The 26,382-nt window shown below is 44.0% G+C and overlaps 1 protein-coding gene across 1 annotated transcript in view; it reads left to right on the top strand.

The window, feature by feature from the left end:
• The window catches only part of CAMTA1 (calmodulin binding transcription activator 1), a 953,649-nt gene that overhangs the window by 449,340 nt on the left and 477,927 nt on the right, over positions 1–26,382 (top strand). The window contains exon 6 of the mRNA XM_031934754.1: positions 1,062–1,197. Within this exon, the coding sequence (XP_031790614.1) occupies positions 1,062–1,197 (136 nt within the window). The remainder of the gene's footprint in view (positions 1–1,061; positions 1,198–26,382) is intronic.

Genomic DNA, 26,382 nt, shown 5'->3' with positions numbered 1-26,382 from the left:
GTGGCGCACAGAATCACTGGCATTCCTCTTCCCCTGCTGCATGTTCAGGTGCAGAGTGGTGCAGCACTTTGTGGGGTGCTGCTAGCTTTTGGGGGAGTCTTCCTTGAGGTTGGATCTGCCCACAGCTACTGAAACTTTATTCTGAAAGTGGTTTACCACAGCACTTGCCCTCAGCTGCCAGAGGGGTTTAGTTCTTTCTCTCCTTGGAGTTTCCAAACCCAAATATGTGACCTGACCACTGCATCTGCAGATATGCACGTCATCAGCCTCTCCTCTCTGTGGTGGACGTATGTTTTCTTTTTGGAAAATTCAAGGTTCTTTTTCTTTTTCATCATCACAAGAATGACCATCTAACTCTTAGCATTTAGCAAGCAGGCAACTATTTCCCTGAGATACTCTGGCTGTGGACTGAATAGATGACTTTACCTGGCAGTATCTGAGACCCCGACAGCTGAAGCCCAAATGGGAAAGAATCGGGTACTTAGCTTGCTTGGGAAGCAAGACCGCAGATGCTCTTTCGTATCTAGCAGTAATCTAAATGCAGGCAATGAACCAAGAGCATTTGGCCTCGGTGAATAGCTCTGCCATTGGTCTGTTCTTAACATAGTCATCTAGCGTCTGCGTTAAACTTATTTATTTCCTAATGCTGGGTGATGGATTAAAAGATGTGTAGAAAATCCTTCCACAAGAGATAAGATATTTCAGGCTGCCAAGACACCCCTGGCTCTTTTTGCTTTCTGTCTCTGTTTTGCCTACTTTTCAGTGCAGAGCTCAGGCCCCCACATCGTATATCCTGATTACTCTGTGGTTATTACTGAGGGGATGTTTTTTAAGCCTATCATTGACACATTTAATTCATTAGGTACCAAATCCAAAGCAAATTTTGGCTGGCCATAAAACATGGTTAATCCAGGGAGCTGCAATAAAAGGTGAAAAATTATGTTCCAGCAAATGTGGAATATTGCTTTTCTGTAGAGACTTTTACTGGTCGACGATATCTTTCTTCATAAATTTTTCTTCTGCTTGGTGCTCTTGGTAACTTAACCATTTGTTGTTTCCAGACCACAGAATGGCTCAATGATACTCTACAACAGGAAGAAAGTGAAATACAGGAAAGATGGGTATTGCTGGAAAAAGAGGAAAGATGGGAAAACGACCAGAGAGGACCACATGAAACTCAAGGTCCAGGGAGTGGAGGTAAACAGCAGAAAAGGTTCCCTTGGTGCACAAATGTCATTTGCAGGCTGCAGTGGAGAATGGAATTGCTTGGAGTAATTTGATGCGAGTCACCTCTGTCCAAAGAATTTTTGTTTGCCAAGACCCTGGCTTTTGCTTTTGTTTCATTTTTCTACCTTCTTACCCTATAGTCTCCATTCAAGTTTTCAGTGAAACTGGATTGAACTAAAGCATTCCTGTTTCTTGGGAGTCATTGGTATATAGATGGGGATTTGCAAGGTTCCTGTGGACTCATTTGTTGTATTTATCACAGAAGAGCCTCTGGATGCATTGAGAGTTTGCAAAGTGTCAGGGAAGAGGGGAGACAGCGTAAGGAACTTCCCTCTTGAGGTGACCCTGGCCTCCCCCTGCTGAGCTGGTAGACCCCCGACACAGCCTGGCTTTACCCCTCCACCGACAAACCCTGGGTGTGTCAGCCTTAACAGAAGTTTGAGATCATTAGATGGGATCACAGGTGTGCGTGATTCTTGCATGGTTGGGGTCCTGCAGAAACCTCTTGGGATCTTGGGCCGACTTCGGGTTTTGGCCCTTGGGTAAAGACTGGTTTCCTTGCTGTTGTTTTCACTCCACAGGCTCTCAATCTTGGGCAGCCATGGAGAAATTCCCTTATTCCTCTTCGCCATCATTAGTGGGCCCGAGCCATGTGTCACAGCAGTAGAGGGGGAGGTCGTGAGTCAAGGTGAAGTCTTGGCCTGCTAGTCAACGGGCACCCACTTCCCTGAGTCCTTACTGGTCCTGGGAAGGAACTTCCCCTGGGAATAGGGAAAGTGCCACCTTGGGCCCAGAGCTGAGAAGCTGGCTTACGATCCACCTGTTATTTCAAACTGGTCAAAGAGAGGCATTCTGGAGTCTGTTGGTGTGTTGAGTTTGCGAGCATACTGGATGGATAGCTAGGACCGTAAACCCACTGGAGTTCAATGGGTTGCCCTTCCACGCCAATGTTTTTTGTGACATGTTTTGTCATGATGACTTTGTCTGTATTAATCATGTGCTTTTATGGCTGTTAAAAATAGCATCAGATGGCTTGTATTATATGACCTCACAGAGAGATGACTTTTATTTTGTTATTTTTTTTAAATACCTAATAACAATGCTTTATGGAGATGCACAAAGAAAAGCCTCTATCCAAGAAATTCCAGCTCCCTGCACTCTCCTGTGCTCAGTGCTTGCACAGTGTGGTTTAATTGACTGCACGGAACATTAAAATGCAGATTACCCCAAACACACTGCTCTGGACGCACCTCTAGGACTGTGACCGGTGATTGTACAAACGCATTAGCCATCATGGCAGGGAGCCAAAGGAGGCAGGGCTTGGTTCTTCCTGGGAGGACCCTCATCTCCTACGCTGGAGGAAGAGGTAGAGAGTGAGGCAAGGCTGGGTGGGGCCCCCGAACAAGGAGGCTGCTCGCACTGGGAATAATAGGGCTGCAGGAATTCACACTGAAAGTCACAGTAGCTCCTGTGCCCGTAGGCCCCTGGTATATTTCATCTTTAGTAATACGTAAATCAGGAACTTCTGCTTGTGAGTAACAGCAGGGTGGAATTCTTCCTCAGCAGCAGCTGAGAAGCCGAGGGGAGAAAACAACCCACAGTGTTCATTTTCTTTCCTCATGTTATAAATCAGAATTGTCGCTGGATGGAATCAGAATGATTTATGGCTATTTTTAGGCCATATTTATGTTTGGAGTTATTTGTGGTACTCATACTTGCAGACAACAGTCTGTCCCCTCAGAACGTTGGGAAAGGGAGATGGGCAGGATGGGGGGGGGTTTCCAGGACCTCCTGACGTGGATGGCAGTGTGGGCAGTGGGAACGGCCAGCGACACGATGCTTGCTTTAGGTTCTCAGAAAGAAGCCACCTAATATGATGCATTATGTGGTGGCCTTGCCCATGAGCTCAAGGAGTTGTCCCACTGAGCCACTCAGCAAATATGGACCCTGTGTGCCTACTCTGTGCAAGGCACTGTGGTGTCTGCAGAGAGAATAGGAGCCATGTTCTCTGCCCCACGGACTCATGGTCAAGTTGAAGAGACTTGACGTACATGAAGGTCATCAATAGTGCTGAGAGGCAGAGCAGCCTGGGCTTTTGTGATAAGCATCCTGAGAGTGCAGAGTGGGCTGGAATGGTCAGAGACACTGCCTAGACACTTCCTTGGGATACAAGCTGAGCCCTTAAAGTCAGGTGGGACTCTGTGTGTGTGTGTTGTACGTGTACGTGCAATTTACATATTGTTTACAGTTTACCTTTTCCACTCTGCACTGTGGTCTGAGCTGTGTCTGTGTTGATACTGAGGTTTCTTCATCCCTTTTCACAGTCCTATAGCATTCTACTATATAAACACTTGAGCCGTTTCCCTGGCCGTAGCCCCCACTTTAGATTCCTTTCAGTTTTTTAGCATTATAAATAACACTTCAGTAAGTGTTCTTATACACGTCTTTTTGGGCACATAGGCAACCTGGACCCAGAATTGCTGGGTTATAAGGTCTGGGCATGTTCAGTTTATTAGATTCTGCCCCTGGCTGCATAATCACATGCCTACCAGAACTGGAGATTACAATTTTCCCCACATCCTCCCGCTTATCGATAGATGAGAGATGGTACCCCGTTCTATTTGAATTTGAGTTTGTCTTAATTTTTAGTGAGGATGAGTGTCTTCTTATGTTAACGGGAGCCTGTTGCTATGAATGGTCTACCATGGGCGTGGACATGGATTTTTAAACAACCCTGAAAAAGGCCTTTTCAGACAAGATCAACCCCCACAGCTCACGGGCATTTCTGCTCCAAGGGCGGGGAAGCCCAGGGGGAGGGGGTGTGCTCTGGCATAGTGGGTGTGGTTGGTCCTTTCCACCAGGAAATTGCAACAGGGATTTCCACGGGGCTTTGCACCTCACAGGAGGCGGGGGCTTCTGAGTTTGGACTCTGCATCCTGCTTTGGTGGATTCAATCAGGCAGTTCCCATAGAATCAGCATCTTCATCACGCCAGGCACGGCGCCAACCAGCCACTCTTCTGCGGGTTGGGGTGGACAGGCCTGCAAGGGTCTTGGAGCTGTGATTTTTCTACCACCTGAGCTGTTTTCCTCAGTTCAGGGGCATGATAAAGATATTTGGATCTACCGTTTAACATATCACTTGCTATAAGCCTACCCTCAGGCCGGGAAACCTTCCAGCCCTGTTTATGGAACTGTTCAGCCATCTCGCTTCTTTTGTTCTCAGAGGCTGGGGCCCTCTGTACACACAGCAACTCAAAGGCACATTGATTTTCTCAGCCAGGCACAGGATGGGGGGAGCTGCTTTTGAAGCTGACGAGCTGTTAGGTCCATGATTAGTTGTCTTGTCTGCAAGCCAAGGAGAAGCTAGCTCGATAAGGTTTCCAGGGATGACAAAGGTTGGCAGGAAGGAAAAAGAGGGTGGTTGTGATGTCACTGTTTCAGGAGATGAAATCTCAGCAGGTCTGGAGTTGGCCCTGTACCCCATACAGATTTATGCCTGCTCCTCCAGTGCCTGATAGGGTGGAGGAGCTTTGGGAGTGGGAGACTCTCAGAGAGCAAAAAGCTGGATGTGAAGTATCACCCTGGTTCTGGGATCACTGCAGCTTTGTGGTCGGATGAGCTGAGGGAGGTTAGTCAGAGATGATGCTGTTCTCTGGGCCATGCTGGAAGAATTCCTTCCAAGTTCATGATGCTTTCCTCTGGCCCCAGAAGCTTGTGGGGCTGCGTTAGGTCCTGTATCCACATCTTTCTGCTGAGAGTGCTGGGTGTCCCAGAACCCAAGGCAGCTCTGGGCTCTTGTCCCCTCCAATTTCTTTGCTGCTAGGTTCCCACAACAGATGGGAGCCACACAATTACTACTGGGACAGTCGTGGGCTTACACATTTCCTATATACCAGGTGTACCATCTCACTGGATCCTCATAAACACATCCATGCAAAGTAGATGGTATTATACCTATTTGATAGATGAGGAGACTGAACCTCAGAGAGGGTTTCTCTTGCCCTACGTCATACCCCAGTCAGTGACAGAGCTGGTACTTGAGCCTGGGACTGCTTGGTGCTCAAGTTCAAGCTCTTGCCCTTATATCAGTTGCTTCTGGGTACTTGGGTGGGGCCTGTAGACTTTTTAGATGAAGTCAGCACCTGTGTATTCAGCACACATCCTTCCTTCATCCACTGGGGATTGGAGGCTTTCTCTCCACCTAGTATGGCAATAGGTGCTGGGATGCAGTGATGTCAAGAGAACACGTGGTCCCCTATCTCATGGAGAGACTGAAAAAATCAATCATGCAACCCCGATGCAGGGTTTTGAGGGCTGTGAGAGAATTACAAGGCCCTACGTGGGGGCTGCAGGAGGGGAACCTGAGGCTGACTTGCCCTGAAGGAAGTGAAGGAAGTGACATGAGCATAAGGAAGTGGGGCATGGTGGGAGTGGGTCAAGTGACAGAGGAGGGCTGGGCAATATCAATGAATAGAGTCTGTTGAGAATCAGCCAAAGTGACTTGAAGCAACAGGCAGCCAGAATCGTGATGGATCAGTATTTCCCCCAGGCCTATCCAGACCAGGTCTTATCCTCCTAGCGACGGGGCCCTCTCTGCTCTTAAGGCATGACTTGCCATGGATGTTCTGCCTTTGGAACCAGTGAGTGGTCACGGCACAGAGGCTGTTAGTTTCCTGGCGGTCACATGCACAGAGACAGCCCTCTCCACTGAGCCTGTTCTGTGGCAGAAGGAACCCCCTGGCCTGGACCATCTTTGAGTGGAAACACCAGCCCCTCACATCTGATTGGCATTTTCAGATGTGAAGAGAACATTTACTGTTGCTGATGTGTTTGCATTGCCTGTAAAGAACGAAGAGTTTCTTTGACTTCTTAACTGCCTTAAAGCCAGAAGCCTGGCATTAGGATGGTAGCGGTGGTAACGAGGTTATGTTTTGAGACTTGGCCTCATTAGAAGTGATGTTCTTTATTTGGGCACTTAGGCCACATATTAAAAAAAAAAAAAAAAAGAAAAGAAAGCACCTCTTTTAAAATAGGAATGATATTGTAGTTACTGCATTAGGAATTAACAGGGCATGAAATAACTGTCTGCCCTGTGGCAATGCCAGATCATTTCAGCTCTGCTTGCAGCCGTAAGATAAATTGGTATCTTGCTTGCAGCCTGTGGAAAATATTTTAAATAGCCAGCCGTGAACATGTATGGTGCCCAAATCAAGTTTGGAAAACAGCAATAAATAGATAAGGTGGAGGTAAGGTGCCTCATGAAATGAACAAGGGGCAGAAGCTCGCAGAAGGCAAACAAACCAGCATGGAGGCACTGCGTGTTTCACATAGAATACGTATTTCTACTTTCAGTAAAAAATCATGTGTCTCAAGAACAGAAAACCCAGCACCACATGTTCTCACTCAAAAACGGGAGTTGAACAATGAGAACACATGGACACAGGGAGGGGAACATCACACACCAGGGCCTGTCGGGGAGTGGGGGGGCTAGGAGAGGGAGAGCATTAGGAGAAATACCTAATGTAGATACAGGTTGATGGGTGCAGCCAAGCACTATGGCACATGTATACCTATGGAACAAAACTGCATGTTCTGCACATGTACCCCAGAACTTAAAGTACAATTAAAATAAAAAATTAAAAAATGATAATAAGAAGAAAATTAAATTAAAAGAAAAACATGTGTCTTTGGTCTGTGGACAGATTATTTTACCCCATTCCCCTCCGGCCTCACTGTGTACCTACCAGTCCATACCATACCATATTCCTTGTTCAGAAGCTGTTTTTTTCCATGTCTAGGTCCACATTGTCTTAGCCTCATAACTTCTGATTCCCCGCCCCCCAAGGCTGTCTCCCCTGATCTTCTTTAGCCAGAAGTGATGATTCCCTCCCGAACATTGCTGTTGCTTTCCATCTCTACCCTTCTTAAGGAAGTGTTCAGGCTGCCTTCCTATCAGCCTTGTCCATTTCAAAAAACATACCTTGAGTATTTATTTTCTCCCCACTAGAAAGCCTGTATCCAGATACTAAGTAACAAAGAGTCTCTATCTACAGAGTATCTACAGAATCTACCCCACACCACCTTGCTCTGGGAAGTGGATTTGCCCAGTGACTAACTGCTTCCGCAATTAGACTTCCTGCAAGCCTCACCCCAACCCTGTGATTCAGTCCTGGCAGATATGTTTATCCTCATTGGTTGTGTGTCTGGGACTTGAACCTAGGTCTTTGGTGTCAGAAGTGGGGCTGTCTCTCCTGTCTGGCTTCGAGCCCTGGAGGTTGAGGGGTCTTAGTCTCATGACCGTCTCTAGTGCAGGGAGCGTCTGTTCAGGGGCACCTCAGGAATCTCCCAGGGCTCTCTGCTGGCTTTTTATCATCTGAAGTTTTATGCCTCATTCTGCTAGTATGCCAACGAGTTAAAACTTAATTTCCTGTTACCTGCATGTGTTTTGGTAGAATCAATTCAGCAGCTCAAATCCATAGTTTTTCCTTAATTTCTGATTACTTGGCATCCCTGGTGACATGTTTCTACCCAATTCATATAATTAAAAATTTGATAAATAACATTAAGCTAGCTCCGTTTTGAAGTAGCAAGAGCAGCCTTTCTGTTTGCATTCTGCTGAGTTCGCAAAGGACTGGCAGGGTGGTGGTTTTGCTTCTCCTTCTGTCTTAGCCACATCTAGTTGCTATCACAAAAGATCATAGACTGGGTGGCTTAAACAACTGAAATTTATTCCTCATAGTTCTAGAGGCCGCGAAGTTTAGAATCAAGGTGCAGGCAGATTTGGTGTCTGGTGAGGGCTTGTTTCCTGGTGCATAGATGGCCATCTTCTCACTGCATCCTCCCATGGTGGGAGGGGAGAAAGCTCTCTGGGGTCCCTTTTATCAGGGCACACAAACCCCATTCAGGAAGGCTTCACTCTCACGATCTAATCACCTCCACAAAGCCCCACTTCCACATACCATCACATAGTGTGTGTGTGGGGGGGTGGTTAGTTTTCATCGTATACATGTTGGGGGAACACAGATTTTCAGTCTTCTTAAGGCTCTCTCTTCCCTAACTACAGCCAAATGACAATAGCAGCAATAATCACGGCATCATTTATTGAACTTTTACTGAATATGCAGTCCTGTGCGCATCATCTTATGCACATCGACTCATTCAGTTACTTGGTACCATCCCTAGTAGGTAGATACTATTATCATCCTCATTTCATCCAGGGTCTGCAAGACGAAGACACAGCAGGTCCCTCGCTGTCCACTTCAGTGGTTGGGAGTTGGTCCCCAAACACACTGCATAACTGGCTGTCACTCCTTAGTTGCAATTTGATGTGAGAACGGTTGAGTCCTGTATATTCCCATGAGAACTTTCACTTAGGAGTAACGAGTTGTTTATCTCCTCCCAGCATGAACTGCCCATTTCCATTTGTCCTGAAGCTGTAGCTTCCGAGCTTCCAGGGTACACTCACTCTGGCAGCGAGGGTCTATGGGTGTACTCTTGCTACGTAGGCCAGATTGTATGTTGCCAGATTTAGTATGTGCATGCACAGACATGTGTGCACACACACACAAAGGAGAATATTGATGCCCAGTTAAATGTGAATTTCAGATAAACAACAGTTTTTTGTTTTGTTTTTTTTAGTACAAGTATGTCTATACTAAAATATTGTCCGTTGTTTATGTGGAACTCACAGTTTGCTGGGCATCATGTATTTTATCTGACAACCCTCCAAGCATCAGAGCAGTTCCTTTGAACCTCTGCAGGCAGAGGTTTGTCTGTTTTGGATATTGGTCTCATTGAAGACACGAGGAAGTGAGTTGGTTTTTCTCCAGACACATTATTGATGTAGGAACCATAAAAGGCCGGAAGGACACTGGCCATTGCTGGGGAGGAGACACTCCTAGCAGTTTGCTAGCAAAGCCAAATGCTGCCAGGGCTGGGGACTTTCGTGCTCCCTCTGAAAAGTGAGTCCTGGATGTCTCTCAAATACCAAAACGTGAGGGCTTCCAGATACCCAGATCTGGTGCCCTTAGATGCTGCAACCTGGAAAAATGCAAGCCTTCTGCCAGTGGTTGGGGAGAAGCTTGTTAGTAAAACATGTGCCAGGAAGATGTAGCAGGAAGTGTGATTGTAGTTTCTGCCCTCCTTGTATCTCTGGTAGATGACAATATGTACAATATTTTGTAATTTCCATTTTAAAACTTGATTTGAGCCTTATTAAGCTAGAAAGTCCCTGATGAAGGCAGAGCAGCAGCATATCAACTGTGCTGAACTTGTACTTAATTATTATCATAACAGTCCCTCAACCTCATTGCACATTAGCCCATAAGGACAGGAATGGAAATTTTAGCATATTCAATTACAATGTAAACCCTCGAATACCACTGTTGAAATTCACCAAGGGCCGTTCTCTGGTCGCCAGCACACAGCAGGGACTGAGTGAGGTGTTACCCAGGCCACACAACCTGGACGTTTGCAAGCATAATACACAGCATCACCCAGAAACTGGGCAGGCGTTAGAAGACCATAACAGATACTTTTCCCCTTGGTAAGTGACCAGACATGGTTGTGTGCCTTGGGTGAAGAGTAGCTCTGGCCACCACTTGACTGAATCATCAAATATCGATCCTCTCTGCATCTTGCATTGCTGGGGAACGTCGCTGGGGAAGTTTCCTCCTGTCATTGGTGGCTATGGCTTGTGTCTGTGTGAGTTTATGCCCATTCAGCACGAATCTCCAGGCTTGTCCTCGGATAGTCACGGCCATTCACTTTAGTTGGCATGGATTAGGTACCAGCGGAGGGCAGGGATATGGCTTACAGGCTAATTAGGCTCATACCACTCTGCTTCCCACACGCTGCAGGAAAATCATGGGGAAAACAGGTGCAGATGAAGGGCTCTTTTGCTACCAGCAGGAGCTGAGGGGAGAAATGTTACTGAACAAGTTAAAGAAGGAATGAGCTCCTCACGCAGCGGCTCTGGTGAGGCTGGTGCCTTGTTTCCTTCCATGCGGTGTGTGGATTTCTGGCTGCTGAGCCTTCCTGTGGATGCCCTCCCTCGCTGCAAGGCTGGAATGGAAGATGGAAAGCAGGTGATTTCATGAAATACTGTCTTTCTGCTTCATGAGTTTTTCTCCTGGACAGATGAAATAACCTTCCACATCCTCCTTGCACTCCCTAATTCAACACCTTGTAATGCTGCGTGCCCTCAGGGTACACCTTTCCTTCCTGTTGTAAAAGCCTCATGTCCCACTCGGGCAAAACCTGAGACCAGCACAAATACTGAAGTGGTCAGTGTTGCTTCTTGCTACCCTCAGTGTGGCCCAAAGATTGGTACGTTCAGCATCGCCCGAAGGGGTATTAGAAGTGCAGAATTTCAGGCCCCATCCCAGATCTACAGAATCCAAGTCTGCATCTTAGTATGAGCCCCGTGTGGTTCACACACACTTTAATTTGGAAAGGATTGGGACACGCCATCCTGTCGTTGCCAGTAGACTCCTGCCTCAGTGCCTCGCCCCCAGGCAAGCGGTTATTATTTATTTATTTATTTTACCTTGTCTTAAAAGTCCAAAGGAAAATTTCACAAGTTGCTCTGGCAATTTATGACTTGACTTCAAGCACATTTAGAAAATATCGAACTGAAATCTCCAATGATATGGTTGGAGCTTATAATTCTTTATTCTGCCCTTGGCAATGAGTGATAGAGAATAGCAGGTTTCTGAAATCAGAACACACTGAGTGGCAACGACTAAACAGTTCTCTCAGCCTTTGTTCTCTGGGTGAAATGGTCCTGTTCTTGCATCCTTTAGCTCCTCTGAACAGGGAACTTGCCTGTCTGTTCACCGCAATAGCCCCGTGGTTGGCATGGCACCTAGTATTAAGTATCTTTGGTGCCAAATAACTGTATTTTTTTGAAAGAATGAATGATTTTGAATGAATAGACCTTTAAAACAAAGGGCCAAACAGTAAATCTTTTCAGTTTTGCAAGCCAGACCGTCTGTCCTAACCATTCGGTTTTGCCGTCGTAGCATGAAAGCAGCTGTAGGCAATAGTCAAGGAATGGGCATGGCTGTGTTCCAATAAAACTTTATTTACAAAAACAGACTGTGGGCTGGATTTGGACCATGGATGTAGTTGGCCCACCCCTGTTTTAGATTATGGCCGCAGTTTCTAGAAGGAGTGGGGTGCTCTGTGTATGTCCTAGTACTCATGTTTACAGCCGCTCCTAATACTCATGTTTACAGCCGCTCCTAATACTCATGTTTACAGCCTGTTCATACTCAGCTTATATTTCTGCAATGAGTGTATGCTTTTATTTACAACATACCTGGTGAGGTTAGGGTTTCTTCTTTCATCCATGTAGCATAGGCTTGTTTGTTTCTTCTTGAATTGTCCTCAGCCTGAAAACATTAGAAAGTGTCTCTTGCAAAGGGCAGTTTGAATGTGGGAACTAAGAAATCTGTTTCTCTTAAAAGCTCAGGGCACTGCTTCAGGGCATTGTAGAGAGGGCAGGGCTAGTCCTAGTGATACACTCTGTGTTCTCCTGTCCAGTGGGGATGGCTGAGCCAATGGCATGTGTCCTTGTTGAGAACAGGTGGGTTAAAGGATTGGGATGTCACAGAAGATAGGCTGAAACTGCCTGCATCTTTAGGCGTGCAGTGCTTTGAAAGAAGCCTGTATGTTGCTGGATGCAACGGAGTCCCCCTAAAGTAGTGACCGATGGGAGGGCACAGATGCTATTTGTCCATGTTTAAGTATTTACATGACATCACGAGAAAACTGGAGAGGCTCTCTTTCATCTTTGCTGCCACAATTTACGTACAGTTTATGATGGATGTGAGAGGTAGACATTTATTACAAAAGTGTAAGAAATGTTGACTCTTCATGAATTGATTATTTAGAATTTATTTTATTAAAGATTCTAGGTGGCATGTGATAAACTGAACCTCTGCTGGTTTGCAGCTTAATGATTCATGTATCTGTGGTGGTGATAAGGAAATCAAAGATTCGGTTTGCCATTTCAGAGAAAGAATATGGATTATTATTAAGTCTGGAATGGGCCTCTTGAGAATCTTTCCTTAGGGAGCGCACATATCAATAGTTTCTTCTCGATGTGGGAATTCTAATGCTTCACTTATGGAAACATAAATTCCACAGCAAGTGGCTGCAGGTTCCTTCCCTCTGGTCCTTACATCCTTCGTGCATGGAGGATGAGTTTTTATTCCTTAGTTAGTACCTGGCATTCATTGTTCTTTAGTCTCCATGCTTTTGTGTTTCTATTGCTAACTTTTAATGCTAAGAGCTCTGCTGAGATCTATGTATTGCAGCAGCTGAGATGCTGGTAGAGACCAGGATGGCGTATTTGCCTGTCATCCCATTTGCTTGAAATTTCCTAACAAATTGGGTTAAGTCTTGGAAAAGACTAAGTGTAACTATTAGATCTCAGATTTCCGATGGAAGTGAGGTCAGCTCACATGGGATGTAGAATGTTAACCCTGAACCAATTCATGAAGAAGCCAACAAGGCCACCAAGCACAGCTAGTGAGTTGCATCTGGACCAAGGACAGTATCAGAATGCCCCGTTTCAGTAGGCTCTGTGGGTGGGGGAGGTAGGGGCGTTCCTATTCTTAAATAACAGAGTCTGGGAGGGCTTAGCAGTTGGCTGCTGAAGGCATCTGGTATGTGGCCCCCCAGCCATCACCTCAGGACAGACGATTCAGGCGGAGCTCCCAGGTAACATTCAATAATGAATAACAAGCCCACAGCCTTACAGTGACATTAACAAGGTGTTGGTGTTGTCTGAGAGCTTGAGTTTCAAAGTACTGTGTGACTTCTTTTTCTCTCAAAAATATCAGACAGAGGTTAACTAGTGTAATCTTTTCCATAGGAGACTGTGGGAAAATAAATTGGGAAACCCCAAGACTCCTTGCTTCCCCCCAGATTCCTTACCCGTCCGCATGCTGTGCAGCGGAAGCAACACTTGATCCTTTTATGTGATGTGATGCCCTCACACTGGTATTTTACTTAAACCCTTCATTTTGTTGGATGCGTTTATACATGGAATTAGACTTAACTGTCAACATAATGACATATTAAGTTTAGTTTCCCAAAAGGGTAAACACTGAACTGCTCGGAAGTTATTTCTTTTTTTTTTTTTTTTTGAGACGGAGTCTTGCTCTGTCGCCCGGGCTGGAGTGCAGTGGCCGGATCTCAGCTCACTGCAAACTCCGCCTCCCGGGTTCACGCCATTCTCCTGCCTCAGCCTCCGGAGTAGCTGGGACTACAGGCGCCCGCCACCTCGCCCAGCTAGTTTTTTGTATTTTTTTAGTAGAGACGGGGTTTCACCATGTTAGCCAGGATGGTCTCGATTTCCTGACCTCGTGATCTGCCCGTCTCGGCCTCCCAAAGTGCTGGGATTACAGGCTTGAGCCACCGCACCTGGCCGGAAGTTATTTCTTACACACAGAATCTGCTTGGCCTTCCATAGACTGATCAGTCCATGAACAAGTGAGTTTTGCTGCTGACTGCTAATTCCTTCATCACGGTGACATAGTTCAAGGAGTCTTAAATGGGCCGGGCCCAGTGGCTCACACCTGTAATCCCAGCACTTTGAGAGGCCGAGGCAGGCAGATCACCTGAGGTCAGGAGTTCAAGACCAGCCTGGCCAACATGGTGAAACCCCGTCTCCACGAAACATATAAAAATCAGCCAGGCATGATGGCGCAAGCCTGTAATCCCAGCTACTCAGGTGGCTGAAGCAGGAGAATTGCTAGAACCTAGGAAGCAGAGGTTGCAGTGAGCCGAGATCACACCATTGCACTGAAGCCTGTGGGACAAGAGCGAAACTCCACCTCAAAAAAAAACAAAAAAACAAAAACACAGTCTTAAATTATAGCTTCCACCTAAAAGGTGGGCAGAACGAGGCTGCGTCGATCATTGTTTTACAGCCGGTGGGGTTGTTTTTGGGTTGCTCTGTTCTCATCAAACTCCTAGGGCACCCCTTCAAGGGACACCAGTCTGGGTGATGCCATTTCTTGTTGTTGCCCAGGTTGCTTCCGTCACACCAGCACCTAGCACAGTCGGGCTCGGTGTGTGTTTCCTGAATGACTGAATGCACGTCTGAGAGCTGCTGCTGCAGCACTTCTGGTGTCTGGTGAAGGATGGTGCTTCCTACCAGTGACTCAGTAGATGCGTGTGTTGACATTGGCGGAGAGATCGGGTGCCAGCAGCCTCCTTCCAGGTGCGGAACCGATCACACTTGCCTTTTCCTGGAAGGTGGTTGGTTAAGTAAACCTTATTGAAGTAGCTCCCCTCCCAGATTAATGAGTCCTTTCAGACATGATATGAAATGTTTGGAAACGAGATGCGACACGGTATTTTGGCCGTATTTTTTTTTTCCCTTTCATAACACCTGGCAATAAGATTCTCAGGCTAAATACCAGACGAGTGTGCGCTTCATTATGTGTAGTAACTTCGTCTATAACTTTTTTTAAGCCCTCCAGATGGAAGCATGGTATAAATGTGGAGAGGCTGAGAAGGGGAAATGGAAATAAATGCACTAAGAAATAAAGAATCTGTTTTTTATACTTTCTTTTGCAAATAGTGTTTGCAATGACATATTGTGAATGGACTGAATTATAACAAAACCAGAAACGAAACAGAGCTGGGGGGTAGGGAGAGCAATTGTTACACTTACTTTAACTGATATAATGCAAAGCAATGCTTTTTACACTCAATTAGTTTGTACATTGTGTTGGACGCAAACCAGAATGTAGAACGTTTTTGGGTTTTGTTTTTACATGATTAAGGGAGATGAGATGAAATAAATTCAGTGAATTACCCTCCGTTTCTTTTAGGTCTGAGATGTTTTTGTTCTGTTGTTCCTCTCCCCCGGTATTGAGTGAATAAGCCTTGTTCCTGGGTGTTGGGGGCTAGAGAGCCTAATATTTGAAAGCCCAGAGATCTAAGTGGGCTTTCAGTAGAGTTTCGTCTTCCACTTTAGGGCCATCTTTGGCTGCATAAACAAGGACACGAATCAGAGCTATTTACATCTGGCATTTTACCATATTTTGTGCTTAGAATATCAGAAGAGGCTAGCAAGCATGATCGAAGCCAACAGATGTTAGTGAGCATTTAGGCAGCAAAAGTATTTCCAAGGCTGTGTATTTCAAGATCCTTGTTTAATTTATTTTGCTTAATTATACTTTCTTGCGTTTTTAATGCTCCTAATATGATAATATTAAGAATTGCAGTGTGTTGTTATGGATTGCTCATTTCAATATATGCTAGATATTAGGGGATGTGTGGGTTGATGCTGAGAGCCAGGAACAGATGAACTTGGGGTCAGCTCTAGTGTCTTTCGTGTGTACAGCTCTAGTGGTCTCCTCTGGGAGGGGCGCAGGAAGGGCCTGGACGCTCCCAGCAAAGGATGCAGAAAAGCATTCCTCAAACTTCCATGTGCAGACAGGTTCCCCTGGGATTCTGATTCAGTCGGTCTGGGTGGGGCCTGAGATGCTGCACTTGTAGCAAGTGCCTGGTGCAGCTGATGCCGCTGGTGCCACGGATCCTACTTTGTGTCGTGGAAGTGAAGTCAGTTGTATTCCACGAAGGCTACTGACCAATAGGTACCACATACAATGGAAGAGAACCAGCGCCTGCCGATGGAAGCCGTGCCTGTGATACCTGGCACACGCAATTTCCTTCTGGCGCGGGAGTTGTGGTCAAGAGCCCCGTCAGACTCTTGTCTTTTAAAAAGATCGTCCCTGCTTTCATATGTGCGAAAGGAAAGCCACGTATGTAGAGCACTCGGTGATTCTGTGTTTTGTATTCAAAACCACAAACACTAATAAGAAAACAATAGGAGAAACCTGTTAGGTATAATATCCAATTATAATTATTTTTTACTCCAAAAAGCACATCAAATAAATAATGCAGTTTATGTTACTTCTAGAAAATGCGGCAGCATTAGTTAATTTACATAAATTATACAACTCATTATCTTTGTTTATAAAAAGCCTTAGCAATATTTTGGCTTATGGATCTGAAAGGGGGAAAAATATCTCAGACTTCAGTTCAGTATAATTTTCCTTTCCTGCGCGGCCACCTTTTTATTTACTTACAGAAAGAGCGTCTGTTTGACAGATCCCCTTAGGAGTACTGCCCTTTCCTTTTGATGAATAGAATGCATTAAGTTTGACTTTTGTTTATAAAAAGCCAAATAAATACAAGTGAATTAATCCAAGCAGCAACGGAATTCTCTGAGCAGCAGTCGTGGCTTCCTTGGCTGACTCCAGGGCCTGCAGGGGAGGGGAGGGAGCTTCAAGGGCCAGGGAGCCAGGTTTTTCTGGCCTTGTGCTTATCTTTTCTGCTGTGGAAGTTCTCAGGCAGCCTCAGGTTAGATGTGCCAGTGCTGCCCACTCAGGGTCAGCTCCTGAGCAGGTGAACTCCTCCTGCACTGTCCCCACCAGCAGCCATGAACCACACGTGGTGGTGAGCCCTGGAAACATGGCTCATCCAAGTGCCGTGAGTGTGAGACCCATGCAGCTTTTCAAAGACCTAGCATGAAAAGAAGCCACTTTTCATTATTTTAATTTTTTAATTTTTTTAAAATTTGAGACAGAGTCTCACTCTGTCGCCCAGGTTGGAGTGCAGTGGCGTGATCTCAGCTCATTGCAACCTCTGCTTCCCGGGTTCAAGTGATTCTCCTGCCTCAGCCTTTCAAGTAGCCAGGATTACAGGTGCACACCACCAGGCCTGGCTAATTTTTGTATTTTTAGTAAAGATAGGGTTTCACTATGTTGGCCAGGCTGGTCTTAAACTCCTGACCTCAAGTGATCTCCCCGCCTTGGCTCCCTAAAGAGCTGGGATTACAGGTGTGAGCCACTGCACCTGGCCAAAAAGAAGCCACTTTAAATAACCCATTAATATTTTTGTGGATTACATTTTGAAATAATAGATAAAATATACTATTAAAATTCATTTTGCCTGTTTCTATCTTACTTCTCTACTGTTGCTACTAGCGAAGTTTAAACATGGTTTTATTATATTTCCATTGGACAGCCCTGGGCCTGCCCTAGACTAACAGAGAGGCTGGAGACCTAGATTACTCTTAATCACACCGATTACCAAGACTTGGATTCTTCCACTGGTCCTGTATCAGGCTCTGACTCATAATGAGAAACTTAGGATTCGATGCAGTGACAAGGGTAGGGCTTGTTTGATGGTTTGCTTGGAGATTTGAAGGGCACATGGGAGAACAACATGGTGTAAGAAAATAGAGCTCTCTTCCCTTGACAGCACTTGGCTGTTGCTTCTAGCTTAAATATTAAAGTCTCTGCCGGTGGATGGAGGAGCCCAGCTCCCAGGTTGTTTCTGAGTGGGAACCAGTGAAGCCTAAATTTGCCTTCATTGCTTATGCAGATCCGGTAGATTGGCAAGAGAACAAGCCTGCCCGGAGGCAGGTCTGCAGAGCTGGAGCGTGCTTGGCAGAGGAGGGAACAAAGAACATGGTTCAGTTGCGGCCAGACCTAGGCCTGGCCGTGTGCCAGGGTGCCTGGACTTTGGATATCGGTGTGTGTAGAGTGTGACCTGATACTAGCAGGACTTCTGGCTGGGAGCACCACTGTGGGTCCACCACAGGAACAGCCTGGGACCCCAAAGCCCTTGCCCTTATAAGACTTGGGAGTTAGAGACAAAGGGATGTCTGCCATTTATCAGTTGATGGTTAATAATTTAATTCTTCCATGCATCCATTTATTCAAGAAACATAGTTATAAGTCCACGGTGTGCCACACTTTGCTAGGCACTGGGGATACAGTAATGCACAAAACAGGTTCTTCACCCCCTCGAAGCTCCCAACTTGTGGGAGTGGGGAAGAAACAGACAGGACAGAGGAGTGCAGGAAGTCCCTTAAGAGCCCTGAGAGAAGGGCTAGAGGACAGTGTGCAATGCATATGCCTAGATGACGAGTGGCAGCCAGGCACTGGCCCTTGGTGATGGAAGAAGCAGGAACATTTAGCCTGTGGCTAAGGGAGGAAGGGCCATTGCTGCAAAGAGTTGGGCAGGGCTTTTTTGGGGACAGGACAGCGGATACCCTAAGGCTGGAAGGACTTGGTTGCTTTACTGCCGGAAAGGGATCTGCGGGCCTGGACAGCAGTGGACAAGGAGGGGGCGGGGTGGAGGGGCCAGGAGCCAGGTGGCGCAACAGGCTCAGCTGTGGTATAGATCTTGGATTCTATTCTAAGTGTCATGAGAAGCCACTGATGGGATCATAGCAGGGGTCTGGGAGGTAGTGGGGGAAGTTCCGGACAGGTAACTTTGTTTTATGCTGAGTGATGCTGGATATGTCCTTTAGACCCTCTGGCTGTTGGCTTCTTCATCTATGGAGTCAAAAGGCTTGGGGAGTGGAAGAGAGGTGGGCCAGAATGTTCTCTGAGGTTCCTTCCTATTTAAAAGTTCCATGATTTGGAGAGAGAGAGAGCCCAGTCTTTTCCCTTCTTGGAGTTGAGTTATCTTTGTGGCTTCTGAGATAGAGTTTAGATGGCTTCATGGCACCGGCATTTTGGTGAAGTCAGCTTTCATGTCCGTGAGTTCTTTGGCTTCACAAGATAAAAGAAGACAGAATGAACAGGACTGTGTCAGAATTGCTATGGAGTGCCTAGGTTTTCACTCGGCAGTTCCATGGTGGGACCTGTGCATTGGTAATGTTTTAGAAGCTTCCTGGGTCAATGATTCTGCACATCAGCAGGATTGACCCCCTGGAGTTTGTGCCTCTATTGGGGGACTAAGAGGGCCCCTGTAGCCAGAGGCTCTCTGTAGCAGTGTGCCAGATGCCTGCGACATACTCCATATTTAACTGTTCAGACCTACCAGCAGGCCAAGGGTTTTAGTTCAGAAATTCTGAGCACCTCACTTTGCAGCTGGGGAATCTGATGGGGCTCACAGAATAAACAAATCTGTGGAAGGCTGAGGGGCCCTGTGATGGGCTTTTGTCACATGCTGATGAGTCATTTGCTGAGATGGCAAAGGGATTGGTTGTCATGAGGGCTGCTAGTGAACATTGGGATCTTGGAGCCCTGACACAGCTGGTGAGCAGCATTCTGATGCATGTTCCCCTGCCCCCTCCCAGTGAGGAAGCCAGCTGAGCATCTTCACAAAGCTTAAGAACCCAAGGGGTAGAACTAAGTGCTAATCTGACTCCCTCTTGGACATCTATAAAAATGCCCAGAGGCTTCCAATGGCCATGGCAAAGTAACTGGTAGTAAACTTATCATCCCACCCAAACCAACTAGAACACTGGACACAATATAGGAAACAACTGTTGTCAGATAATGGACAGCAGGCAGGAATGACTGTAATATCTAAGAGGAGGAAATAAACGAGCTCTGGCTTTCTGGCCGGAGGCATTTTCCAGACAGTGCATGGGGGTGAGTGGCAACCAGGCAGAGCATAGCAGTATAGCAGTATTGAGAAGGTGATGACTAGAGTCTGGGGAGGCTGAGGCAAATGGAATCCATAGGGTAGAGTGCTGAAGAGTACAGAGGAGAAGGGAGGTTAGCAGAGAAAGAGGTCTAGAAATCTGGATAGAAGATGTCCTTGATTCTTTGGCTAAATACTAAGCTGTGTATGCATCAGGTGAAATTGTATGAGGTTGGTCAAAAGACAACCACTACAGGCCAGAAGCTAAAACTTCTCAGAGCTCATCTAGAACTGGCAGATGTTCAAGTTCAAACTAGTCAGTGTGAAGAGACGCTAATGAACACCTGGGTATTCTGTAGAGACCCCAGAATGATCACATCTTAATAATGGGGCTAAACTGTCCCTGGAGTGAAGACAACTCCAGACCTACCCCAACAAAGCATATAAACAAACCAAAATGAGCAAGCTGATCTGCAAATAATGCAAGTGCCTGACAAAGCTAAGTCCAAAATTCTTTAAAGTAAGACAACGAAATCCACACTCAACAGTATGTCATTCACAATGCCCTGCATTCATTAGGAGAGAAATCAGCCAGTAGAAAGAGGACCCAAAATAACATAGATATGGGATTAAAAGACAAGAGCTTCAAATAATCTACTACAAAATCCTCAGCCATTTAAAGGAAAAGATGAACAGAGTGAGGTGAGAACTGTAATATATAAGAAGAACCAAAGAGAACTCTTTGAATTGGACAATACAATATCTAAAGTAAAAATGTCACCAGATGAGTTATCTATTGATATATAAAAAATAACCACAAATGTAGCAGCTTAAAACAACACATTTATGATCTCACAGTTTCTGAGGGTCAGGAATCCAGACATGGCTTAGCTGAGTCCTCTGCATCAGGGCCTCTCTCAAGGCTGAAATCGATGTGTGAGCCAGGGCTGAGGTCTCATCTGAAGGCTCGACTGAGGAGGACATGCTGCTAAGCATTCTTGATTGTTTTACAAAATCAGTTCCTTGACAGATGTTGGATCAAGGGCTTCAGTTCTTAGCTGACTGTTGGGCACAGGCCACCTTTGTACCTTGCTATATGGACCTCCAACATGGCAGCTTGCTTCATCAAAGTGTGCAAGCCAGAAAGATAATAGAGAGAGTTTGCTAGCATTATAGAAGTTGCAGTCTTTTGTAACCTTATCACAGAAGTGACATCTCATCATCTTTAATGTATCCCATGGGTTGGAAGCAAGTTTTCAATGTGCCCAAAATCAACAGGTTGGGATTACACAAGGGATTGAATACCAGGCAGTAGATTTCATTTAGGGCCATTTTAGAGTCTGGTTATAACAATGGGATTAATACCAGATTAGACACAGTGTAGACAAAAGATAAATGAACCTGAAGATAAAACAACAGGAACTGCATAAACTGAAGCACCCAGAGAAGAAAGAGTAGGGGGAAAAATAATGGAGTGCAATAGAGTATCAGAGAACTAGAGAGCAACATCAAATGATCTAACAGACATATAATTGGAGGCCCAGACCATGAGGAGTGGGTGGCAGAAAAATAGTTGAAGAACAGATGGTCAAGATTTTTCCAAATGTGATGAAAACTAAAAAGTCACAGATACTAGAAGCAAGAGAGATACAAAGAAAAGAACATCAAGAAATATAATCAAATTTGCTAAAAACCAACAACAAAGGGGAAATCTTTTAATTTGGCAGAGAAAAAAGACACATTACCACATTACAAAGATAAGAATTACCACTGATTTCTCATTACAAACATTGCAAACTAGAAGACAATGCAACATCTTTAGATTGCTAAAAGGAAAAACCTAGAATTCTATATTTAGTGTGCATATTCTTCAAGAGTGAAGGTAAAATAAAGACATTTTTAGACCAAAAACAGTGTTGCTAGCAGATCTATACTATAAGATATAGATAGATAGATAGATAGATAGATAGATAGATAGATAGATAGATAGGTCAATAGATAGATATAATTTTTTTGTGAGATGGAGTTTCACTCTTGTTGCCCAGGTTGGAATGCAATGGTGTGATCTTGGCTCACTGCACCATCTGCCTCCCAGCTTCAAGCGATTCTCCTGCCTCACCCTCCCGAGTAGCTGGGATTACAGGCACCCACCATCATGCCCGGCTAACTTTTTGTATTTTTAATAGAGATGAGGTTTCATCAAGTTGGCCAGGCTAGTCTCAAACTCCTGACCTCAGGTTATCTGCCTGCCTCGGCCTCCCAAAATGTTGGGATTATAGGCATGAGCCACTGTGCCTGGCCTACAAGATATATTAAAGGAAGTTCTTCAGGCTGGTAGAAAATGTTACAGGATGAAAATTCCTATTTATATAAAGGAACGAGGAGCACTAGAAATGGTAAATATGGCTGGACACAGTTGTGTGCTCTTGCAATCACAGATATTTGGGAGGCTGAGGTAGGAGTATTGTTTGAGTCCAAAAGTGTGAGAACAGCCTGAACAACATACTAAGACACTGTCTCAAAAAAAAAAAAAAAAAAAAAAAAAAAGGTAAATGTGTGGGTAAATATAAGATACGTTTCTTCTTGGTTTAAAAACACTTTCTTGAAAATACAATTGGCCAAAACCTTATGGGAAAATTATAGCTCTTAATGCCTATATCAAAGAAGAACACAGATCTTAAACAATAACCCAACTTTATACTGCAAGAAGTTAGAAAAAGAAAATGAAACCCAGAATGAGCCAAGGGAAAATATTATGGACTGGATGTTTGCATATCCTCCCAATTTTTACATGCTGAATACATAAGCCCCAGTGTGGCTGTGTTTGGAGATGGGGCCTCTAAGGAAGTCATTATGGTTAAATGAGATCATAGAGATGTACCTGTGATCCAGTATGATTAATATTCATTTAAGGAGAGACACCAGAGAGCTCACTGTATCTGCGAGCACAGACTGAGGGAAGAAGAAAGGCCATGTGAGGATGGAACAAGAAGGTGGCCACCTACAAGCCAGGAAGAAAACTCTCACCAGAAACAAATTTGCTGGCATCTTGATCATGGACTTCTAGACTTCAGAACTATGTTAAAATAAACTTGTGTTGCTTAAGGCATCCAAGCTGTGGCATTATGTTATAGCATCCTGAGCAGACAACTACAGAAGGAAATAGTAAAGATTCGAGTGGAAACAAATGAAGTTGAGAATAGAAAACAATACAGAAAATCAATGAAACCAAAAGTTGATTCTTTCAAATATCAACAAAACTGGTAAACTGTTAATTACACTGAGGGGGGAGAGAGAGAGAGAGAGAGAGAGGGAGAGAGAGAAAGAGAGAGAGAGAATACAAGACCCAAAAAATGGAGAAAAGACCTAAAAAAAGAGATCAATAGGTAGATAGATGATAGACAGACAAATAAAAGACCCAGGTGACTAAAATCAGGAATGAAGGGGAGAACATCACTACTGACCTTCTAGAATAAAAGGATTATAAAAGGAATGCTATGAACAGCAGTATGCCAACAAATTAGATAACTTAGATGAACAAAATCCTAGAAAGATGAATTGACTGAAATTTACTCAAGAAGAAACAGAGAATCCGAATAGACCAAAAACAGAGATATTAAATTTAAAATTTCCTGACAAAGAAAAGCCAAGGGTCATATGAATTCCCTGGTGAATTCCACCAAACATTTAAAGAATAACACAAAATATTCCAGAAAATAGAAAAGGAGGGAACATTTCAATTATATCTATATATGTGAACAATAAACAATTTGAAAATCAAATTAAGAAAACAATTGGAGTTATAAACAATAGCATCAAGAAGAATATAATATTTAGGGATACATTTTTAAAATGCAATTCAAGGCTTGTAAACTGAAAACTGCAGAAATATTCTTGAAAGAAGTTAAAGAAGATCTAAATAAATGAAAAGACATCTCATGTTGTTGGATCACAACACTTAATATCGTTCAGATGGCAGTAGTCCCCAAAGTGATCTACAGATTCATTGTAATCTTTATCAAACTATCAGCTGGGTTTTTAAAAGAAATCCACAAGCTGAACCTAAAATTTATATGGAAATACGAGGGACCTGGAATAGTTAAAATCTTTAAAAGAAGGACAAAGTTGGAGAACTAAAAATTCTCAATTTCAAAACTTGCTGTAAAGTTTAGTAAGTCAGTGAGGTATTGGCCTAAGAATAGACATATAAATCAATGGAATAAAATTGAGAGTCCAGGAGTAAGCCTTAGCATTTATGGTCAATTGATTTTCAACAAAGGACCAAGACAATTTATTCATGATAGAATAGTCTTTTCAGAAAATGGTTCTGGAGCAGCTGGATATACATAGGCAAAAAAAAAGAAAAAAAGAAATTGGACCCCTGCCTCATACCATACAGAAAAAAATAATTCAAAGTAGATTATAGACCTAAATGTAAGAGCTAAAACTACAAAAGTCTTAGAGGATAACATAGGAATAAATCTAGTGACTTTAGGTTGAAAAATTGTTATTATTATTATTATGTTATTTTATTTTTTGACACAGAGTCTTGCCCTGTCGCCCAGGCTGGAGTGCAGTGGCATGATCTCGGCTCACTGCAAGCTCTGCCTCCGAGGTTTGTGTCATTCTCCTGCCTCAGCCTCCTGATTAGCTGGGACTACAGGTGTGTGCCACCATGCCCGGCTAATTTTTTTGTATTTTTAGTAGAGACAGGGTTTCACCATGTTGGCCAAGGTGGTCTCAATCTCCTGACCTCATGATCTGCCCGCCTCTGCCTCCCAAAGTGCTGAGATTACAGGCATGAACCACTGCGCCTAGAAATTCTTTCTTAATATGATAACTAAACGCATATGTCATTAAAGAGAAGATTGATAAGTTGGACTTCATTGAAATTAAAAGGTTTCATGCTTCAAAAGATGCCATCAGGAAAATGAAAGGGCAGCCTACAGCCTGGCAGAAAAATTTTGTAAAAATATATCTGATAAAGGACTTGTATCTAGAATATATAAAGAATTATTAGAAATTAATAATTAAAAGAAAAATAATAGAAATGGACACATAATTTGAATAGATATTTCCCCAAAGAAGATATATGAATAGCCAATTAACACATGAAAAGATGTTTAACAGCATCTTTAATCATCAGAGAAATAAAAACCACAACAAGATACCACTTCTCACCCACTAAGATGGCTATAACAAAGAAGGGAGAATAATAGCAAGTGTTTGCACGCCTGTGGAGAAATTGGAACCCTCGCACACTGCTGATGGTGATGCAAAGTGCTGGTGCTGCTGTGGAAAACATTCTGGCAGTTCCTCAAAATGTAAAACATTGAGTTACCAGAAGACCAGCAATTTCACTCATAGATATGTACCCAAGAGAAATAAAACCATATTCACAGAAAAACTTATACCATTATTAATCATAGCAACAAGTAGAAACAACTCAAATAATTAGTCCACAAACTAACAAATAAGATGTAGTCTATCCATATGATGAAATATTATTTGGCAATACAAATGAATAGGGTGCTGATACATGCCACAATGTGGATGAACCTCTAACCATTATTCTAAGTAAAAGAGGCCAGTCACAAAAGACCAATATTGTGTGATACTGTTTATATGAAATGCCCAGAATAGGGCAACCTATAGAGACAGACAGTAGATTATTAATTGCCTAAGGCTGGAGGTATGTGTGTCAGATAGGGATGGGGGGTGACTGCTAATGAGTGTTAGGTTTCTTTTGGGGTGATGAAAATGTTCCAAAATTAGCTTATGGTGATGGTTTCACAAGGCTATAAATTGCTAAAAGCATTGAAGTACACTTTAAATAGGTGAAGTCTATTATGTACAATAGACTTCAACACATATTTCAAAAATGTGTTTAAAATAAGAAAATTGATTGTCTAAAACATAAATAATAACATTATATAGAAGCAAAGTGTATGACAACAATGATACAAAGGAAAGCAGAGGGAAGTGGAAGTATATTGTTGAAATAGTCTTACATTATTGGTGAAGTGCTCTAATATTTGTTGAAGGTAGAATACTATGATTGAAGATATATATTGCAAATCCTAGAGCAAACTACTAAAAATGAAGAGATATAGGAATAAGCCAATAGTGGATATAAAATGAAAGACTCAAAGATATTCAAATTAATGAAGTCAGGAAAGAGGAATGTGAAACAGGACAAGTAGAAAACACTGTTAGATGGTAGAGATAAACCCAACTATATACATAATTACATCGACTGTAAATGGCTTAAACATTCCAATTAAAAGCTAGAGATGATCAGACTGAACAAAAACCCATAATACTCAATTACATGCTTTCTACAAGAAACACTTTAATAATAAAGGCACAAATGGGTTAGAAGTAAAAAGATGGGAAAAATAGAGTGTGCAAATACCATAAGAAAACTAAAGTGAGGCCGGGCGCGGTGGCTCAAGCCTGTAATCCCAGCACTTTGGGAGGCTGAGACGGGCGGATCACAAGGTCAGGAGATCGAGACCATCCTGGCTAATAGGGTGAAACCCCGTCTCTACTAAAAAATACAAAAAACTAGCTGGGCGAGGTGGCAGGCGCCTGTAGTCCCAGCTACTCGGGAGGCTGAGGCAGGAGAATGGTGTAAACCCGGGAGGCGGAGCTTGCAGTGAGCTGAGATCTGGCCACTGCACTCCAGCCTGGGCAACAGAGCGAGACTCTGTCTCAAAAAAAAAAAAAAAAAAAAAAAAAAA

The sequence above is a fragment of the Piliocolobus tephrosceles genome, chromosome 1 (genome assembly GCF_002776525.5).
Source record: "Piliocolobus tephrosceles isolate RC106 chromosome 1, ASM277652v3, whole genome shotgun sequence".
Lineage (NCBI taxonomy): Eukaryota > Metazoa > Chordata > Mammalia > Primates > Cercopithecidae > Piliocolobus > Piliocolobus tephrosceles.
Note: the sequence above shows the minus strand (reverse complement) of the source record. Positions and strands in the feature narration are given on the sequence as shown.